General features: G+C 42.7%; 1 protein-coding gene across 2 annotated transcripts in view; it reads right to left on the bottom strand.

Moving 5' to 3' along the window:
• Nucleotides 1-19,167, bottom strand: part of cyfip2 (cytoplasmic FMR1 interacting protein 2) — a 48,098-nt gene that overhangs the window by 28,275 nt on the left and 656 nt on the right. For both annotated transcript variants that reach the window (XM_080773188.1, XM_080773189.1), the window contains exons 2-10: nucleotides 10,518-10,669; nucleotides 8,486-8,575; nucleotides 6,530-6,607; nucleotides 4,116-4,217; nucleotides 3,656-3,837; nucleotides 2,903-2,999; nucleotides 1,915-2,043; nucleotides 1,414-1,518; nucleotides 1,177-1,265 (exon numbers count right to left, since the gene is read on the bottom strand). In XM_080773188.1, the coding sequence (XP_080629314.1) occupies nucleotides 1,177-1,265; nucleotides 1,414-1,518; nucleotides 1,915-2,043; nucleotides 2,903-2,999; nucleotides 3,656-3,837; nucleotides 4,116-4,217; nucleotides 6,530-6,607; nucleotides 8,486-8,575; nucleotides 10,518-10,634 (989 nt within the window). In that variant the 5' untranslated portion in view covers nucleotides 10,635-10,669. The remainder of the gene's footprint in view (nucleotides 1-1,176; nucleotides 1,266-1,413; nucleotides 1,519-1,914; nucleotides 2,044-2,902; nucleotides 3,000-3,655; nucleotides 3,838-4,115; nucleotides 4,218-6,529; nucleotides 6,608-8,485; nucleotides 8,576-10,517; nucleotides 10,670-19,167) is intronic.

Here is a 19,167-nt window from a genome sequence, read left to right as displayed (position 1 = left end):
GACACTCAGGCATGAAGGGAGCACGAGTTAAGTCCGTTGCTCTCCCCAGGTTGGCGGAGGGTGTGTAGAGCCCAGGATCACAGTAGATGATTGGCACAGGGGTGAAAAATGGGTTACAAAATCGTGGGATAAAAAATATATTTAAGAGACAACGTCCATCCCGATCCGATCATGTGAGTGGAAATCGGGGGCCGATCACGTAATCGGGAGCAAAAAATAATGTGATGGGGACATCCCGAGTATCAATATTATATCCATATCATGATATCATCGACTGGATTTTTGATGGTGTACTAATGTGATGTGAAGGGTTCTATAAAAGTATAAATATCGTTTCGGAGAAAATCGGTATCGGCAGATATCCCGATCCCGGGTATATTAGGTGTCGTTTAACTCTAAATCTAGCATAGAATAGCAATTTGGTGGTCAAATGTAAAGGTCAAGTTAATATTAACACATTTTTGTACATAACATCTGAACTATTCATTGCACAATGATAGCATTTGAAAGCTAGTCTCAATCCATTTTACACGCCTGTACTGGGTTTCACTCTAACCATGATGTAACACAACAACAGTGGTGGAACTGTACTTAAGTACAATTTTGAGGTATTTGTTATTTGTATTGGTATTACTTGAGCATGTCAAAATTTCAGTACTTTTACTTTCTACTCCACTACATTTATTACAAACATTGTACTCTTGCTCCACTACAATTATTTTGAACACTTTAGTTACTTAGTAGATTTTGATTACCGGTATTATTACCAAACATGCATTAACCCTATATACATTCCGGCCATTTGAAAATAGCCGATCTACAAGCTCACAATGTGTCGCGGCGCATTGTGAGCTTGTAGAGCTTCTATTTTCAAAATATCTTTGTACATTTGAAAACTTGGAATGGGACATATTCTGCATAAAGTACTTTTTACTTTTGGTACTTTAAGTACATTTTGATACCAATACTTTTGTACTTTTACTCAAGTAAATTGTGAATTCCAGACTTTCACTTGTAACGAAGTATTTTTATATTGCAGTATTGATAGTTTTACTTAAAAAATGTGTAAAAAAAATAATTTGAGTACTTTTTCCACCATTGCGCAACAATGTTAATTGATTTGTTTGGCATTTCATGGCTCAACCATGCACACATCCATGTCGCTCTGGTTCTTACTTGGACTTGTTCTCTTCGTAGTGTGCGCTGGTCTCGATGTAGCGGGACAGTTCTATCTGCATGTCCCCAAACAGAGGCACTACTTGGAGCTGAGGAGATACAAAGACAAGGTACAAGACTCTTGCATCTTTATTTGCTATTTTGTGTTCATGACAAATGATTCAAAGTCAAAGGATTATACCAAAATTAACTTTTGTTTCATTGAAGAAGTTACACAGTATGACTTTAGAGCCTTACTTTGAAGAACTTGTCAATCTTGCCCAGGTTAATTCTCTTCTTGGCGTCTAGTTTGTAGATGTTACTGACGTTCCCGTCCATCAGGTATAACCCAAAGCCCATTACCTGACACATGAAGAGAGGGGTTTCAGTTTACATAGGGTGTGATTTGGAAGAAAAATACTTGTAGGATATGTTCCAGCAATCTTTTGTTTCTTTTGAACAAAATAAATAATAATACAAAAATGGGTAAGTTTCCCACTGGCTTAGAGGAAGCCTATAGAGACGAGGCAGCCAATCGTGAAAAAGTGTCCACTACGGTCGCTATTAGAGGTAGCAGTGAATGTAGGCCAGGATGCTTTTAAAGCACCTGGCAAAAATGAAAGAGCAGAGTGGAGACATCAAAAGCAGAGACATGGATCCCCCCCCCACCCCCTCATCCACCCTAGAAAATCAAACCCTGACTTTCAATGATGACCTCATAAGACACAGAGGCGTAATGACATACTGTATGTTATGTACCTTGAGCAGCATGTGCTTCTCACTGGGTGTGAGGTACATCTTGTTCTCGTAATAGTCAACACTGATGTTGACGATGTCCGCCAACAGCTCCTCGTAGCCAGGAATCACCTCTAGCTGTTGGTGCAGGCACTGTATGTAACAGGAAACACACAACGGAGCATCGGTTATAGCTTTGCAACTTGCTATTCGGGAGGACAGTACTTCATTAGACACCCTGGAGTCATTTGTATGTGCAATGATGTATCCCCTTTTAGGATTTATTCCTGGAGGCTGAACCCTTGACAGTCAAACGTGCCAATGAAAAAACCAGTAATATAGTGACATCACATTATCAGCACCTCCCCTAACCCCTCCCCCTTTATCATACAACTACAGCTGTGGGTGCGGCTTATCACCACCCCTCACCACCAACCAGGCAAACCAGGCATACTTAATGAACTGGTGGGGGTGCCCACATAAAAACAACATTTTAACAAATCTTATACTGTACACTTTTTTGGAAAAAATCTTCCTCCTTATATCAATAAGACCTGATGATCATGTTTTAGGGTGGAAAAAAATCATGGCAATCCATCTTTAAAAATCTTTGGTTTCACGTTCACTACCAGGCATTTCCTGGTTGGTCAAACTGTTAACACTGCAATACTTTTGTACTTTTACTCATGTACATTTAAATTTGCATGTACATGAGTACATTTGTACTATAACAGAGTAGTTCTACATTGCAGTATTGATGCTTTTATTTATTTATTTAATTCTGAGCTCAATTGCGCCCCAAAAACCTGAACTTTTAACATTCAGTAGATTTTCTGTGGTCTGCGGTTTTCTGGCTCAAACAATCCCATATATGACATAACAACAATTTCAACAAACAAAAAAACAACAGCACTCGCTTAAAAACCATTACTGTCTCGACGGCCTAGTTCTGAAACGAATTTGTCCGTATAACGATGAAACCACGCAACGCTACGACAGCATGCATGCCGACCTGAGTGATCCTGTTGTGGTTGGCTAAAAACATGGACAGGTTCTGAGATTCTTGAATGGACTGAGGATCCGCCATCTTCCTCAGGAACTGGGCTGCCCTGGAGACAGGACAAGAAGGACAATAGATTTGAGACCATTAAGTTAATTTTAGCTAGGTTGTTTTTTTTCTGTGCTGGGAGTCCTGGGAGCATTATTGTAAAATTGTACCACTATACTATTTGTAAACTGTTAAGTATTCAATCAATCAATCATTTGATCAATCAATTATAATAATAATAATACATACAATTTATATAGCGCTTGTCAAGGTACCCAAAGTCGCGTTACAGAGCAAAATAATAAAACTCAAACATGTTTGTGTCACCCTATACCCGTGGTTCCCAAACTTTTTCACGTCAGGGACCCTCAAATTGACACTAATTTAGCCTGCAGACCCCAATTTGAAAAGATATGCCAGGGAACCCCATAAGAGAAGGTTTTTACGGCTCTAGCAGAGATTCTCAACCCGTTTAATTTCAAAGGACCCCCAGTTTGACATGCATTAGGCTACAGACCTCCATTTAATGGCATTTCTATCTCTGGGACCCCAAATTTATATTGTAAAATAAATGTTAATTTAAGTGTACAAATGGAACTCTGAGTTACAGACCCATAAGAGTGTTCCAAACTGTCATTTAGCTGAGGACCCCCTAAGAACTCCCTCAAGCACCCCTGGGGGTCCCCGGACCCTACTTTGGGAACCACTGCCCTATACCTCTTGTAGGCGGAGTGGTCGTTCTTGACGCTGCACTTCATGTTCTTGAGTTCATCCAGCACAGCGAACATGTTGATGAACTTGCCCAGCGTGAGCAGGTAGGCCTCCGACACAAAGTCCTTCCTCCTCTCAGCGTGGCACAGTCGCTTCACCTCCCCGCAGAACCGCTCGATGGCCTTCCGCTGGACACACAGGAGCAACGACAATGTATCACACAATGTACTCTAACACAGAACCTCTCGGTGGCCTTCCGCCGGACACACAGGAGCAACGACAATGTATCACACAATGTACTCTTTCAGTGGTTCCCAAACTTTTTCATGTCAATGACCCCCAAATTGACACTAATTAGAAAATATATGCCAAGGAACCCCCCAACAAGAAAAGTGTTTTAAGGCTCTGGCATGTGATTTTGAACCATTGTGACCTTGGTGACACTCATCATTACTGAATCTCTAACCTGGAAGTACATGAACTTCATCAACTTGGTGACCTCTGGCTCCAGAACCTCCACAGTCTTCTCATAGATCTCCACCCTGTTGGGCTGCTCATTGCATTTCACCTGTAGAACAGAAGAGGGTGCTGTTACACAAACTGGTATGGATGAAGGCAAGGCAGGCGATGAGGTAATCCTGCTCTCTGTGCTGTGCTGTGCTGTGCTGTGCTGTGCATTTCACCAGTAGGAAAGTACGTTTCTAATTTATTTTATTTATTAGCCAATGTAACAAATTTGTCATTACCTCTAGTTTGTGGTGTGTGCACTGTAGAAACCTTTCTACTTATGTCGGCGGTTTTGTTGGTTTCTAAAATGTCTCTGTAAAACTGAAAGGATGAACTGAATGCAAAGAGGAACAACAGCATTAATCAATGAAGCTGCTTTGGTGCTTTAGTTCTTTAGCTCTACTCTACTGAATGTTATGTTGAGTCTGATGGATTGTGTAAGTGAAACGGACAAATATGGAGAGTGGAACAGAATTGCTAATTCCAAGAGGAAACTATATTGGGTAATTATAAAGAGACATACTGTAATGACCTATATTCATACATTTTAGGTGATAAGGTGACTACCAAAAACTACAACATGACGTCACACCGCGGTGGTAAGCGACTCACTGCTCACCCAAACACATCTATATAAAGCTGCTATAAAATAATAAAGCTCCAGACAGTGGCCTTGTGGTTAGAGTGTCCGCCCTGAAACTGGGAGGTCAGGAGTTCGATCCCTGGCCGGGTCATACCAAAGACCTCAGCATCAATGGGTTGGATTGGGGTTCAAATCAACTAATGATTCCTGAGTGCGGCGCACACTGCGGCTCACTGCTCCAAGAGATGGGTCAAATGCGGAGAACAAATGTCACTGCGGTAACGCGTGTGACTAATTGTACGACTTTGACTCTCTCTTTTTACTCACCACCTAAAACTGGAGTATGAATAGGTAACAGTGAGCAAAACAGGCAGAGAAACAGAAACACAGAGAGAGAAAGAGAGAGAGAGAGAGAGAGAGAGAGAGAGAGAGAGAAAGAGAGAGAGAGAGAGCTATGTCTTTAGACTTACCTTCTCGCATGAATAAAATAAAATAACTGCAGGAGTATTATCAAATCAAATTGCTACTTTGTTTGTACATATGAAACATGTGGAAGAAACAGGACATCTATCCAATCATTTCATTTAATGCTCCTCTAAATTAATCAGTAAGTTAACTGACTGAAATTGGTTCATGTAACTGCAGCTGACAAGGCATACTGTATAATGTATCGATAATGTCAATATATATATATATATATATTCTTTTCTTTTTCATGGCCATCTGTAACAGTTCTAGTCCAGTCTAATGTGTATTTATTTATTTTCACAACTGTTCACTATTAACCCTGTTCTTCTTAACCCTGTTCTTTGTGTTTTTATCAAATGAACAATAAAATAAAGTATTAGCCTTTATCAAAGGTAAACTCAATGAAGACCTATATTTTCTATACTGGTCCACGGTTGCGTCTGAGGGGTGTACTGTATGTGTTTGGCCCCTACAGTCCTACTAACCTCACACTTAACCTACCGCACATGTTGGGAAACACGGGTTTGAACCTGCTTCATGTCAGGAGTCACGTTTAGTTGTAACCAGCAGCACATTTCGGGAGCGACGGTGTTGTCGAACTAATGCCTGTCGGACTGTCAGTATACTCTAACAAACAACGTATGCACCCCGCGTCGAAACCAAACCATTGCAGCGTGTGAGCCACTGCGGTCGAAAATAAGCTCTTGTCAGCAAACAAAGTATAAGGTTTATTTACGCTTTGCTGCAACGCATGCCTAACAAAATGCCGATCTAAATCAGGCTTAAATGAAACACAAGAACAAGTGATGAAAAGGATGGAGCGGTTGGCTGGGCTTACGGCAGCCAAAAAGATCATAGCCCAACGCTGGAATCCCCCACATGACATTTCAAAAACACATTGGCTGCGAAGCTTTCTGGACATTGCTTACCTGGAACTGTCATCGGCAAGGATTAATCAGGCCCAAGAGGGCACAATTTCAATGTGGACAGACCTAATATTAGACCTGAAAGACTTACTGACCCGGTGATATTGTAATTGAGGTGTTGTGGGTTGATTGTTCTGTGAATAGGATGGGGAGGGGGAGGGAGGGGTTTCTGTGTGTGTGTGTGTGTGTGTGTGTGTGTGTGTGTGTGTGTGTGTGTGTGTGTGTGTGTGTGTGTGTGTGTGTGTGTGTGTGTGTGTGTGTGTGTGAGTGAGTGAATGTTTTGAGTTCAATTTTATACACTGTATAATGACTGCTCTGTGTTTTGTTCAAAAAACTAATGAAAATTGAATGAGAAAAAAAATAAATATATATATAATGAAAAGGATGGAGCGTTACCTGGGGGATGGCTCTGGAACAACTCCTCCAGGTGTAGAGCATCACGGCATACTCATGTCCCTCCTCCAGCATCTCGTTCTAACACACAGACACAGACACAGACACAGACAACAACAGAGTCTTGCTCAAGGACACTTCGACACCAACTCTGGGGGAGCCTGGGATCGAACTGGGAACCTCACGTTTGCCATCTGGCTGTTCTACCGGCCACTCTACCGCTGAGCACTGCCGCCCCTGAGCCGCTGAACACTGAGCAATGAGCATCAATCAATTCATAGACCGTCACAATCAAGCACTATAAAAACCGTGCCAGCCAACTCAAGTGGGTGCATGGCAGAATTCACACCACAACTCTAACAGTGGTGAGCAATAGAGTATAGTTATTATTATTATTACCCTTATTATTACGCTTATTATTATTATTATAGTAATGCTTGATGCACAATGCTCACAGCACGTCAGGTATCATCTGAAAGTTCCATACTGTGTCTGTGTTATGGCAATGCGTGACGTCATTAAAATGACGTGGTACCAAAACAAAAATCACCATTACACCACTGCCCAGTCTATGGACCTGTTTGGAAGATGGGGATGTGGAGTCAGGGGCAGTTAAGAGTTCTGAAACTCAACAAAAGTGTCTAAAAGCCATGCTGACAGGAAAGAAACAGAGGAGAAACGGCATTGGCCCAGGTCCCCATGCTGATTTCTCAGGGCAGGATAATAAAGGCCACTGTTGCTTCAGAGCATATTCATATTTGTTGCAGAGAATATGGCAAACTGAGGGGTCAAGGATGGTCATCCTCCATTAAATGCCTCCCCTGGTGAGTGGAGAATATTTTTGAAAGCAACAACAAAACATACAGTATGTATTAACCAGAGTGTAGAGTAGGAGAGTAGCGACACGTTTTGATCTCGCCACAAAGCGGGTGCCTATGGGCTATAGTTCCAAACATTGCTCCTATGGCTGGAACTATCCCATTGAGATAGAATGAGCACTTCCGCATTCCATTGTTACAATGGGAGTCAACGACACTCTCTTTGGTAAATATTAACATATAGATTACATTTCTGCTTCCAAAGCACTTCCACTGAGAAGTGTCAGGGTAGAACACCCACTCGCATCCTGCGACTAAAATAGCGCTAACAGAAGTTGTCGGACAACACATTTATAAGGAATGGTTTATGCTTATTAAAATTATGCCAGCGTTAAATAATATGGAAAAACAACTTTAGTTTAACTGAAAAATCTAGCCAGTATGAATTCAAACACTTGGCTAAATGAAAGACTAAAATATGTTGTTGTTGTCAACAGAATTCAAGGATAATGGCCGGGGTCCTATAAGCATTTAATCAGTTGTTCCATTTTCCGCTCAGAGACATTGTTCCAGGCAGCAGTATAGCCGGCGAGACAGAATTCTCAATCACTCTGGCTAAAAGAGGAAAGGCCTCAAATAGAGTGAAGACCTCCATGGGACTTCCTCATTTAAATAGGAGGTTAACTTGAAGCAGTGCTTCCCCTCTTTGCCAGTCAAATCACATTCTTTATTCATCTCCCACCAGGAGGTGTGTGTGTGTGTGTGTGTGTGTGTGTGTGTGTGTGTGTGTGTGTGTGTGTGTGTGTGTGTGTGTGTGTGTGTGGCTACGTGCGTGCGTGCGTGCGTGCGTGAAAGAGCCTCGGCTGAAGCCAAAAACTCAGAAAGGAACCAAAGGAAAAAGTAATCCACTACAACACAAAGCACTCTTTGAGTATGCAAGGATGTGTCTCTCAAATGAGTTTGTGTTGGCAGACACGGAATTGCCAGTGAGAATAATGCGAAGACACGAGACCCACATTCTGATGATCACTGACTAATTTAAGCACATTTGGATCAACATGCATCAATCAAAACAATAAACAACATGTTACGAGAACAATCCAAACAGACAGTTTAGTGGAATTCAGTCTTTTTGTCTTACCATGCTGGAGTGGACTGTAGCTTGCTCTATGTAACGGGCAATGCCCGTCACAAATGCATTCCTGTCTTCAAAGTTTGTGTCAAAGTTTGCCTGGAAGAAGAACAGAGGAAACAATATTCAATATTCAAAATTAAATTAATGAATGTAATGTGCTCTAAATCAGCACTGAAAGTATGTGAAGCACTTGCAATTGTAGCCTCCAATAAGGCTACAAAGGGGAGGCATACTATAATCCGACGGAGCATTAGTTCGACATGCGTCCGCATCTCGGACTAGCGCCTGCTCCCGTGCTTGTGGGTATGGTTAGGTTAGGGTTTGAGGTGGGTTGTCGTTTTTCGGACCAATGACTAGTCTGCCTAAAGTACTGTACCCGCTACAAAGTTTTTTTTTTTTTTTAAAGTCGCATTAAACTCCCGATTGTAGTTCGACAAGATAAATCCTGAGTGGGGGGCCAGCCCGACACATATTTGCATAGTATATAACAAGCACATGCTAAACAAATTAGCGCTTAGCACAAACTAGTGAAAATAGCAGATCTACAAGCATACAATGCGTTGCGCTGCGACGCAGTGTGCTTGCAGATCAGCTATTTTCAGAGTGCAACACCGGAGTGCAACCAAACATAAAATGATTCATATATATATATATATGAATCGTGGGTGCGTGCGTACTGTGTACACAGTAAAATTTAATTTTAGTTTAGTCATAGTCTTTGGAATAAAACTATTAGTCACATAAAGATTTAGTCACATTTTAGTCATCTGAAATGTTTTATAGTTTTAGATCAAACACACAATACGTCACTCTGCGACATATTGTGTGCTTGCAGATTGCCTATTCGCCGGAGTGCAACACCGAGTACAACCAAACATAAAAATTATATTTTGTCCACTAGTCCCTACTCCCTCCCTAACATTTTATTGACGAATTTGTCAATAGATTTAGTCTTAGTTTTAGTCATAACTTAGTTTTCATTTAGTTTCCATTTAGCTTTTGTCAGTGAAAAAACGTATAGTCGACGGAACATTCTATCAACACTGGTGTGTACCCATAGAGTTAAGACGCCACCGGATTTCTTCTCTCATCCACTTGCATTGAGTTGCTCACCCGGTGCATGAGTGTTCTTCCGGGTTGGAACCAGTGCATTCTGGGATTGGTTATGGGCCATACATGAACGCACTGGGCCGTTGATATCATTGCACGAGTTCACGTATGGAACATAGCGTTCACGTATGGAACATAGCGTTCACGTATGGAACATAGCGTTCACGTATGGAGCATAGCGTTCACGTATGGAACATAGCGTTCACGTATGGAGCATGGCGCGCGTTCACGTGCTATGTATAGTGCTGGGCCCATACTGCAATACCACTGTCGGCCACCATGTCTTTTGCGCTTCAATGTTTCCTCTCTGTGACATCTCCATTTTATATATATATACTCTAAGTGTGTACCTGGTACATGATGGAGGAAGGCGGAAGCTCCTACCTGGTACATGATGGAGGAAGACAGAGGCTCCTACCTGGTACATGATTGAGGAAGGCAGAGGCTCCTACCTGGTACATGATGGAGGAAGGCAGAGGCTCCTACCTGGTACATGATGGAGGAAGGCGGAGGCTCCTACCTGGTACATGATGGAGGAAGGCGGAGGCTCCTACCTGGTACATGATGGAGGAAGGCGGAGGCTCCTACCTGGTACATGATGGAGGAAGGCAGAGGCTCCTACCTGGTACATGATGGAGGAAGGCGGAGGCTCCTACCTGGTACATGATGGAGGAAGGCGGAGGCTCCTACCTGGTACATGATGGAGGAAGGCGGAGGCTCCTACCTGGTACATGATGGAGGAAGGCGGAGGCTCCTACCTGGTACATGATGGAGGAAGGCGGAGGCTCCTACCTGGTACATGATGGAGGAAGGCGGAGGCTCCTACCTGGTACATGATGGAGGAAGGCGGAGGCTCCTACCTGGTACATTATGGAGGAAGGCGGAGGCTCCTACCTGGTACATGATGGAGGAAGGCGGAGGCTCCTACCTGGTACATGATGGAGGAAGGCGGAGGCTCGATGCATGGCTGCTGGTCCGGGAGAGGCAGCTCCTCCAGGAGGTCCACGTTGGACAGCGCATCCTCCAGGGTGACGTGGGTTGTCATGGTAACGATGTGGGGTCACTCACACAACACCCAACCTGTCACAGAACGAAGGAGAGAGAGGCGTTAAAGAAAACCTAACGCCGGTCACGACTCGAGTAAATACAAAGAAATCCCATTTTAATTTCCTACATTTCAAAATATTTCAAAAGATCTTTCTTTTTTATATACGGTATATATATATATATATATATATATATATATTTGTTTTTATACATTTTAAAACAAACAAACAAATAAATCTAAGACATTCCATTAATAAAACATAATAATGATCCCTGGTCTATACTGTAAGACACACATGCCGATACCAGGATAGGCATCGTACCCAAACATCTGCCATTGTTCGGTATCTATACTGTACTTCAAAATCACAACAAGCCTTTTAGGGAAGTGTTAAGTATTGTATCAATGGAGGGCGCATCTGTCAAACACCAGGCAGTTATTAATGGACAAACATATCCACTGCAGAGTGACTCAACCGCTTCTCACAGAAATGCGGCGAAATAGCACGAAATTGCAATTCCGTACATACACGCCTAGAAAACCCCAAAATCCATACATAGTACACGACTACTATTTTGAACGCAACGGAGGCGTGGCTTTCACTAGTAAAGAAGTGCTATTTCACTGTGGCTGGGTGATGAGTTCGGGTTTGACATCATTTACTATTCTGTCCATATCGGGTAACAACCAGGACGGGGCTGAGTTGGCTCTATCGAATTGGCTCTACTGAGTTGGCTCTACACTCGACACGGCAACTCGCGGCCCTTCGGGCCACTCAGTGGCGTCTCCCATGGCTCAAGTTCGATGTTCAAGTTCAAGTTCGATGACAGCGCTCGTCTGTCATCGTCTATGGGGAGGTATTTCAGTGTCATATGTACGGATTTGGGTTTTCTAGGCGTGTATGTACGCCGGCATTGCAATTTCGTGCTATTTCACCGTGTTTGGGTAAGACTGGGTGAGTGACTAGCACACTAAGGCATGGCCATGTGTGACGGTGCGAGACAAGCTATGAAAGAGGAAGGCGAAGAAAAAATAATAACATGTGAGGCAGGGACAAGAATACACATTCTATAAACAGAAAATATTTGCAAATGCATTAGAGTCACAGCCAAAGTATAATACTGAGTATCAAAAGTAGGCAAGCTGAAAAATGCATAATGGCTGTAGGTTACATTATGTCAAGCTATAATTGCTCAACTTTCTACTGAACAAAAACCCTTTGGAATCTGTTCCAACACACAGGACGTAGAAAATTATATTCTGATGGTGTACAAGCCTTGATAATTCCTTGGCAGCAAAAACTGTTAGTTTGCCCCCTTCCATTCATCCTTGGACCTCAAGCCCTCCATGAAATGGCTCAGTATGTGCAGCAAAAAGCCTATAGTCAACACTACTGTCCCCATACAAATCGCCAGCATTAGCAGTAGGACTAACATATTTTCCTTTACATAGTTGAATGCTTTGAAACACTTTCTGAGCATTCATTTAAATAGACTTGTTGGAGAACTCGATATAGGCCTTACTACAAATAAATGCGTGCGTGCGTGCGTGCGTGCGTGCATGCGTGCGTGTGTGTGTGCATGCATGCGTGCGTGTGTCTGAGCCCATGTGAGTGTAGCTGCCTCTCACATGCCTCTCAGTAGATCAGAGTAATTCACCTTCTGATCTACAGCTGACATGGCTGATACTAAGCTTTTATATTCCCAGCCTACATGAACCCTGAGAACAGAGACCAAAGGGGGACAGGGACAGTGGTGGACAAATGGACATCAAGAAAGGACAGAGAGCTGAGCTACTCTCCCACCTACCAAAATGTGGAACGCAGAGAGCACACATGGCATTATATGCAAAACAATGCTGTTCTTCCATTTCAAACAAGAAAGAGGAATGAAATCAATCGTGCACGTTTCATATAGGAGGGTGTGTTGGTTATAGTATCCCATAGCAACCCAAAGCGTCATTGAGTGCCCCTAGCAAAGTAGGTGGTTGTAAACGCAGAACAAGGTACTTGTGACCTATCGATTATTTTATATGGATCGCCAGTGACATCTTGGTTACCCATGGTCTATTGTGGGCGAAAACTGTAAAAATAATTAAATGGACAGTCATGTTATTGGATCCTAATAGACTTTCACTGAAACACGGCACTATTTTGTATTTTGTAATTCGTGTATTGTTTGTCTTGAAAATGTGTTTACCGGTATTTAATAAACATACTGTAAGAGGGCCACAATGGAATATGTCCTGGACGTTTGTGTTATCCTTTTTTAAGTTTTAACTCTATGTTGATTATTTTCAAATAAACTATACTAAACTGAACACTAGGGTTGCTAATAACGATAATTTCTGTAGCGATTATAGGCAGGGTAAGTGATATTAATTTATTATTAATTAATTGTTTAATAAAACACTTTTTTGCTGCTTTAACTCCGTCTGGTCTCCCCTCTTTGTTAAGGCCCATGAGCCAGCCTTAACACATATTCAAAGCTCTATATTCTCCGTAATCATTGCTATAGAGCAGCGGTTCTCAAACTATGGGTCGAGACTAGAGATGTCCCGATCGGAACACTGCCCGATATTCCCTAATTTGGTCATATCGGGTCATAACGGTATCGGCGAATATGCCAGTCTAACCACTGATCCGACACAGGGGTAAGGGGTTGACATGCAGGTAAATAAAATGTTGGGGCAAGCAGAGTTTGCTTTTGAGTTGCCCATACTGCAAGTGTACGTTTGAGTGAGGAGTCTGCTATAAACACTACACGAGATATATAGCTAGATAGCTTTTGTTGCATGTTCCGTGAGGTTCCCTACTAGTCCAACACAGAATGCACACAACACAGCTGACCGGTCAAAGCTTAGTACAGCAAGTGTCGACGAATGTTAGACGAATGAGTCAAATTTGACGAATGTCCTGGTCGGTGGACTTCTTTTGTTTTTCTTTTCTATTAATTATTATAAATGTTATTCTCTGGTATCAGATCGGGAATTTCCAGACCCACGCGTCCGAAACAGTTGAGAAATGAGAAATTACATGAGTTAACGTGTGGGGGTCTCTCTACAATCACCATATATACAGTTAATATGAGCGTGTGTGTGTGTTTGTGTTAGGTTGCGCACAGGTGGTGAAATACAACCATGCTGTTTTGGTGCTCAGACGCACCCACCCAGCCAGCCACCCACACACATAGCTCAGTAAGGGAGTACTCAAAAAAGCAGAGGTTCTGCTCAGCCATCCAGGGAGTGTGTGTGCGCCGTTTCGCAGCGACTGGGCCAACAGTGCCGGAGATTAGCTGGACTAACGGACGGACAGCTGGTCACAGACAGACGGACTGACGGACGGACAGCTGCTCACAGACAGACGGACGGACAGCTGCTCACAGACACGGACTGACGGACGGACAGTGCAAAATATAGTCTCAGCCAGGCCGACAATTGTGACTATTTTAACAATGTTTCAATATCACCAATATAAATATCTTGCATGTAGAATTATGACATTTAGGACAGAGTTCCATGGTGTAATAAAAAATCTATTTGGGGGCCTGAGACCTGAAAACATTTACAAAAATGTCCCTGACCTAGACTAAGACAAGGTTAGGGAACGCTTTTTATATTTCTGAAGCTGTATTGCACAACTGTAACCTCAACTGTAATCTCAACTGTAAATCATTCAGCTTGCTTCCCCTCAAAGTAGAGGTGTTATTTGACTCTTGTTGTCACCATTAACGATGGCGTTTCATTACATTTTACCGTCTTTAGGGTTAACAAGTATCCTAAATATTAGAGAAATATCACTGTTGGGCAGCATCTCCATATTTATTCATCTTAATTTGTCTCCAACACCAGGCCGAAGTTATGGCCGAGACTATGGTTACTTAGCACCCTGTCCGTCCGTCCATGTGTCCGTCTCTCTGCGACCAGCTAATCTAGCTCTGGCACTGTTGGCCAGATCAGATCAGATTTGCCTATTTTACCTCGCTAAATTCTAACCTCCCTCTCCCAAAGATGATGAGCGTTTTTAGAGCAGAGAGGGAAACAATGATATAGAAAAGCTGCGTTGCCATTTATCAAAGTAAATATTGCAATTATATATTTAGCAAAATTGCCACAATAATAGGCTTTTATATTTTCCCCCCTCAATACCATGTATGATCCCACCTTTAGTTTGTCTAACTCAAAGGACTTGGTCTGAATTATCAGGGTCTATCAGAGTACAAATGTTCCAATTGAGCGCTGAACGTACACATGTTGTGTGTTGATGTGTAAACATCATAATGTACTATAGTAGAGCCATCTGTACGATAACAGAAGGGAAGGCTTGTTTAGCTGTTAGAGACATTATCAGAAGAGTCTTTGTCAAATGGATAACCGCCATGCTCACGGCTATTGAACCCCCATCCGTGCTTGGGAATACAGACACGACTCAAGTCTGGATTGACTGAATAAACTTTCCCACACTGTGCTACACACTGTTCGACAGTAAGAAAGTGTGTGTGTGTGTGTGTGTGTGTGTGTGTGTGTGTGTGTGTGTGTGTGTGTGTGTGTGTGTGTGTGTGTGTGTGTGTGTGTGTGTGTGTGTGTGTGTGTGTGTGTGTGTGTGTGTGTGTGTGTGTGCGTGCGTGCACACAGCGACTGACCCATTCATTCCCCTCTGAATTCCTAGCTGTAGCTGTAGCTATCAGCTCTGCTAGATCAACTACAACTCACAACAGAAACCCTGTGGGCTGTGGCATATCTTGTCTGGGATTTTGTGATATCGTGATAATGGCAAGTGGTGAAAATAGTTTCCCATAGATGGATAGAAAAGATCACATCATCACAACACTAGATATTATTATTATTATTGTCACAATAACAATGTTGAGGTATTTAGTCAATGATATTGTGCGAATCGTCCAGCCCAAACCTAAAGGCAGGCCACAGAATGCTTCTGTCAGGACTGTAGGGATGGGGTTATACGCTGGCTCCATGTATTCATTTAACACAAACATTTGGGAGAACCATTATGCTCTAGTATAGGCCGTGCTTTCTGCAACCATTCAAACCAGCCTGATAATTGCACAGCTTCAAGTACCCTCTAGCCCAGGGGTTCCCAACCTTTCTATTACCACGGACCAGCTGACAGTTCATAAAACTTGGGATTCCCTTCTCGCATACCAGTGGCCCACGTACCAGCACTGATATCAGTGGTTGGGAATCTCTGCCTTATAGCCTATAGAGAACATTAAAACACAGCATGCAATGGACAGAAAAATGGCAAGATCTCGGCATTGTGCAAGAGGCTAAATGTGAGAGAATAAAGACTGCAAAGAAAAACACGTCGAAGTGTAGAACTACGGGACATAGGAAAATAAAATGAGTTTGATGAAGAACTGTTGATGTTGTTGTGCACTTCTCCGAGACGAACCACATTATAATACTAACCGAATAAAACACAATTATTATGTTGGCATGGCATATCTGTGCAGGACAGTTAAACGTTACCCACACTTTTGTGGATTGTTCATGTATCTTTAGAGAGAGAGAGAGAGAGAGAGAGAGAGAGAGAGAAGATGGGTACGAGAAAGTGAGAGACAGAGCTAAAGTGAGAGACAGACAGAGAAAAGTGTGTCAAGTCAGGGTCACTCAATGGGATGTCCCCCCCAGGCATAATGTGTGGCATCATCCTCACACTGAGCTGCTCCGATTGGTCGAGAGAGAAAGACATCCTTCCTGATGCATAACAACACACCCACAATCCCACATACATGATGACCGTACACGATACGAAAAAAATATGACTTACACACACACACACACACACACACACACACACACACACACACACACACACACACACACACAAACACAAACACAAACACGATCATTAAATATGGCTCACAAGCGGATCAAATGTCGTATCCAACAGTACGCCACATTGTGTCGCGGAAGCAACACCAGCGGAGGAATTTGTGCCGGAGGGGGTGACTGTCATTTAGTCCATGGGTGACAACATGAGGGCCTCACAAAAACTACTGTTGTCCCATGATCCCCCATGCATGATGTCATAGCCCGCTTTCTACGCCAGCGACAATGAATGGCAGATGAATATTCATGAGGGAGGAATTGAAGCAGGGTATAAAACGTGGAGCTCGTTTGGATCACAGGACCCAAACTGTGTGAGTTTAAATTACTATACCAGTGGTTCCCACAGTGGGGTCCGGGGGGTCCCCAGCTAAATGATACCCTGATGGGTCTGTAACTCTACAAATGGCTCCATTTGTACACTCTCAGAGTTAAATTAACATTGATTTTACAATATAAACTTGGGGTCCAAGTGACAGAAATGCCATTAAATGGGGATCCGTAGACTAATTCACATCAAACTGGGGGTCCTTGAAATGAAATGGGTTGAGAATCATTGCTAGAGCCGTAAACATCTTCTCTTATGGGGATCCCTGGCATTATCTCTTCAAATGGGGGTCCGTGGGCTAATTAGTGTCAATGTGGGGGTCCTTGACATGAAAAGGTTTGGGAACCACTGTACTACATTGTACAAGCTCCCCTGTCACTGCAGGCTACTAGTGGACACAGCACAATCCTCAGTGTTGTTGATGTATCCATTTTCAGACAGCCTACAAATACCAAATAGACCCTTTTATGGTTATGACCATTACACAGTGGTGGAAAAAAGTACTCAATTGTTTTACTATAAGTAAAGTATAAAGTATAAATACTGCAATGGAGATGTACCAAGTCCAGTGGCGTGCACAGGTATTTTGAGGGGCAGGTGCTCAAGTGAAAAAAGTGCACCTTGTGCGGCGCGTGGAACCGCTGGCTGCATAGTGTGTGAGATTTATAGATTTTGGGCCATAAATAATATATTAGCAGTGAATTGGTCGATGTCACCATATACTGTACAGTGTACAAAACAAAAATCAAAATTACCAAACTGTACAAAAAACAAACTTTCAAAAGGGCATATTGTCTGTCCAGAGGGCCAAAGGGCTCGTGTTTATCTGTGCACACCACTGACCAAGTCCCGCATACAAAGTGTATACTCAAGTAAAATGTATCAGCATCAAAATAAGCTACTTAAAGTAGTAAAAGTACTCATATTCCCATTTCACAAGTTCAAAATGTGTACAAAATCTTTTGAAAATAGCCGATATACATTGCGACACATTGCAGGCTTGTAGATCTGGTATTTTCAAATGGCCGTAGCCTATAGGGCTGACGTGGTTAGTGAATATGTGATTTCTAATCAAAATTATAATCTCCAAAGTAACTAAAGTTTTAAAATAAATGCAGAGGAGTAAAAGTAAAAAATTTGGCTCTGAGATGTAGTGTAGAAGTATACAGTACAGTAAGTATACTGCAGTACTTAAGCAAATGTACTTCATGGGTCACTTTTTCCACGACCATCAGCCCATTACTGGGCCAGCCAATGGGCCAGCTGGGCCCAAACGGATCTAGAAAGATGGCGATTTACAATACAAGGACCGACAGGCTTCATTTTACGTTCATGTTAGACCTGGGGAACGCTTTGTCCATATTATTACAGTCTATGCCGTGGACCCCCATTTGAAAAGATGTGCCAGGGACCCCTAGAGAAGATTTTTACGGCTCTAGCAGATTCTCAACCAGTTTAATTCTAAGGACCCCCAATTTGACATGCATTAGTCTACACAGACCCCATGCAATTAATGGCATTTCTATCACTGAGACCCCAATTTATATTGTAAAATCAATGTTAATTCAACTCTGAGAGTGTACAAATGGAACGTGTCCATTTGGTTCCATTTGTACACCATTTGGTTCCAAATTATATAATTTAGCTGGGGGCCCCCTGGAATAGCCTCAAGGAGCAAGGACCCCTTGGGGTCCCCGGACCCCACTTTGGGAACCACTGTAGTGTACTGTAGTCTCGATTTCGCCGTTGATTCTGTGACTATATTGTATACCGCGTCCGTGGCGACACAAAACGACTGACGTTAATGTGGTCACATTTCAGAGATGGCTAGCTACCATAGAGCATAGACACACTACAGTGACTGAAACGGAAGTAGGCGAACCTGCTGCCGTTTGTTGTGTTGTGGCCACCTCAGAAACCGGCTGTGTATACGCTACATGTGTGCAATGATCATTTATTCTGCAATAAAAGCCTTTAGCACTTCCCTATACAGCCTACGTACAGGCTATTCGATAAGGTGCCGACAAGGTTTTCACTATAATTATGGCCAATAAAAACAAATTGTTGAAAAGGCGGACGAGGTTTTTGAGCCAGCTAAAATTGCACATTGCGTGGCCATGTTGGCCAGCATCCCCCCCACCACCCCCTGCCCAGGTTTTGTATGAAAAAAGGGGATATCGACAATATCATTGTCTCTGTGCAGCGAATGAATCATAATTCTCCATACGTGTCTTCTCACATGAAAGCAAGCAGCCACTTGCTACTCTCGTCTCTAGTCCTCACCCCACCCATCTCCCCTTCCGAGTAGGCTACAGCTACAATGAAATGATGGTCAAATGGGCTAAACTAACGGGA

Source organism: Protomyctophum bolini, assembly GCF_963924005.1.
Source record: "Protomyctophum bolini genome assembly, chromosome: 10".
Lineage (NCBI taxonomy): Eukaryota > Metazoa > Chordata > Actinopteri > Myctophiformes > Myctophidae > Protomyctophum > Protomyctophum bolini.
This window is presented reverse-complemented; position numbering and strand designations above follow the sequence as displayed.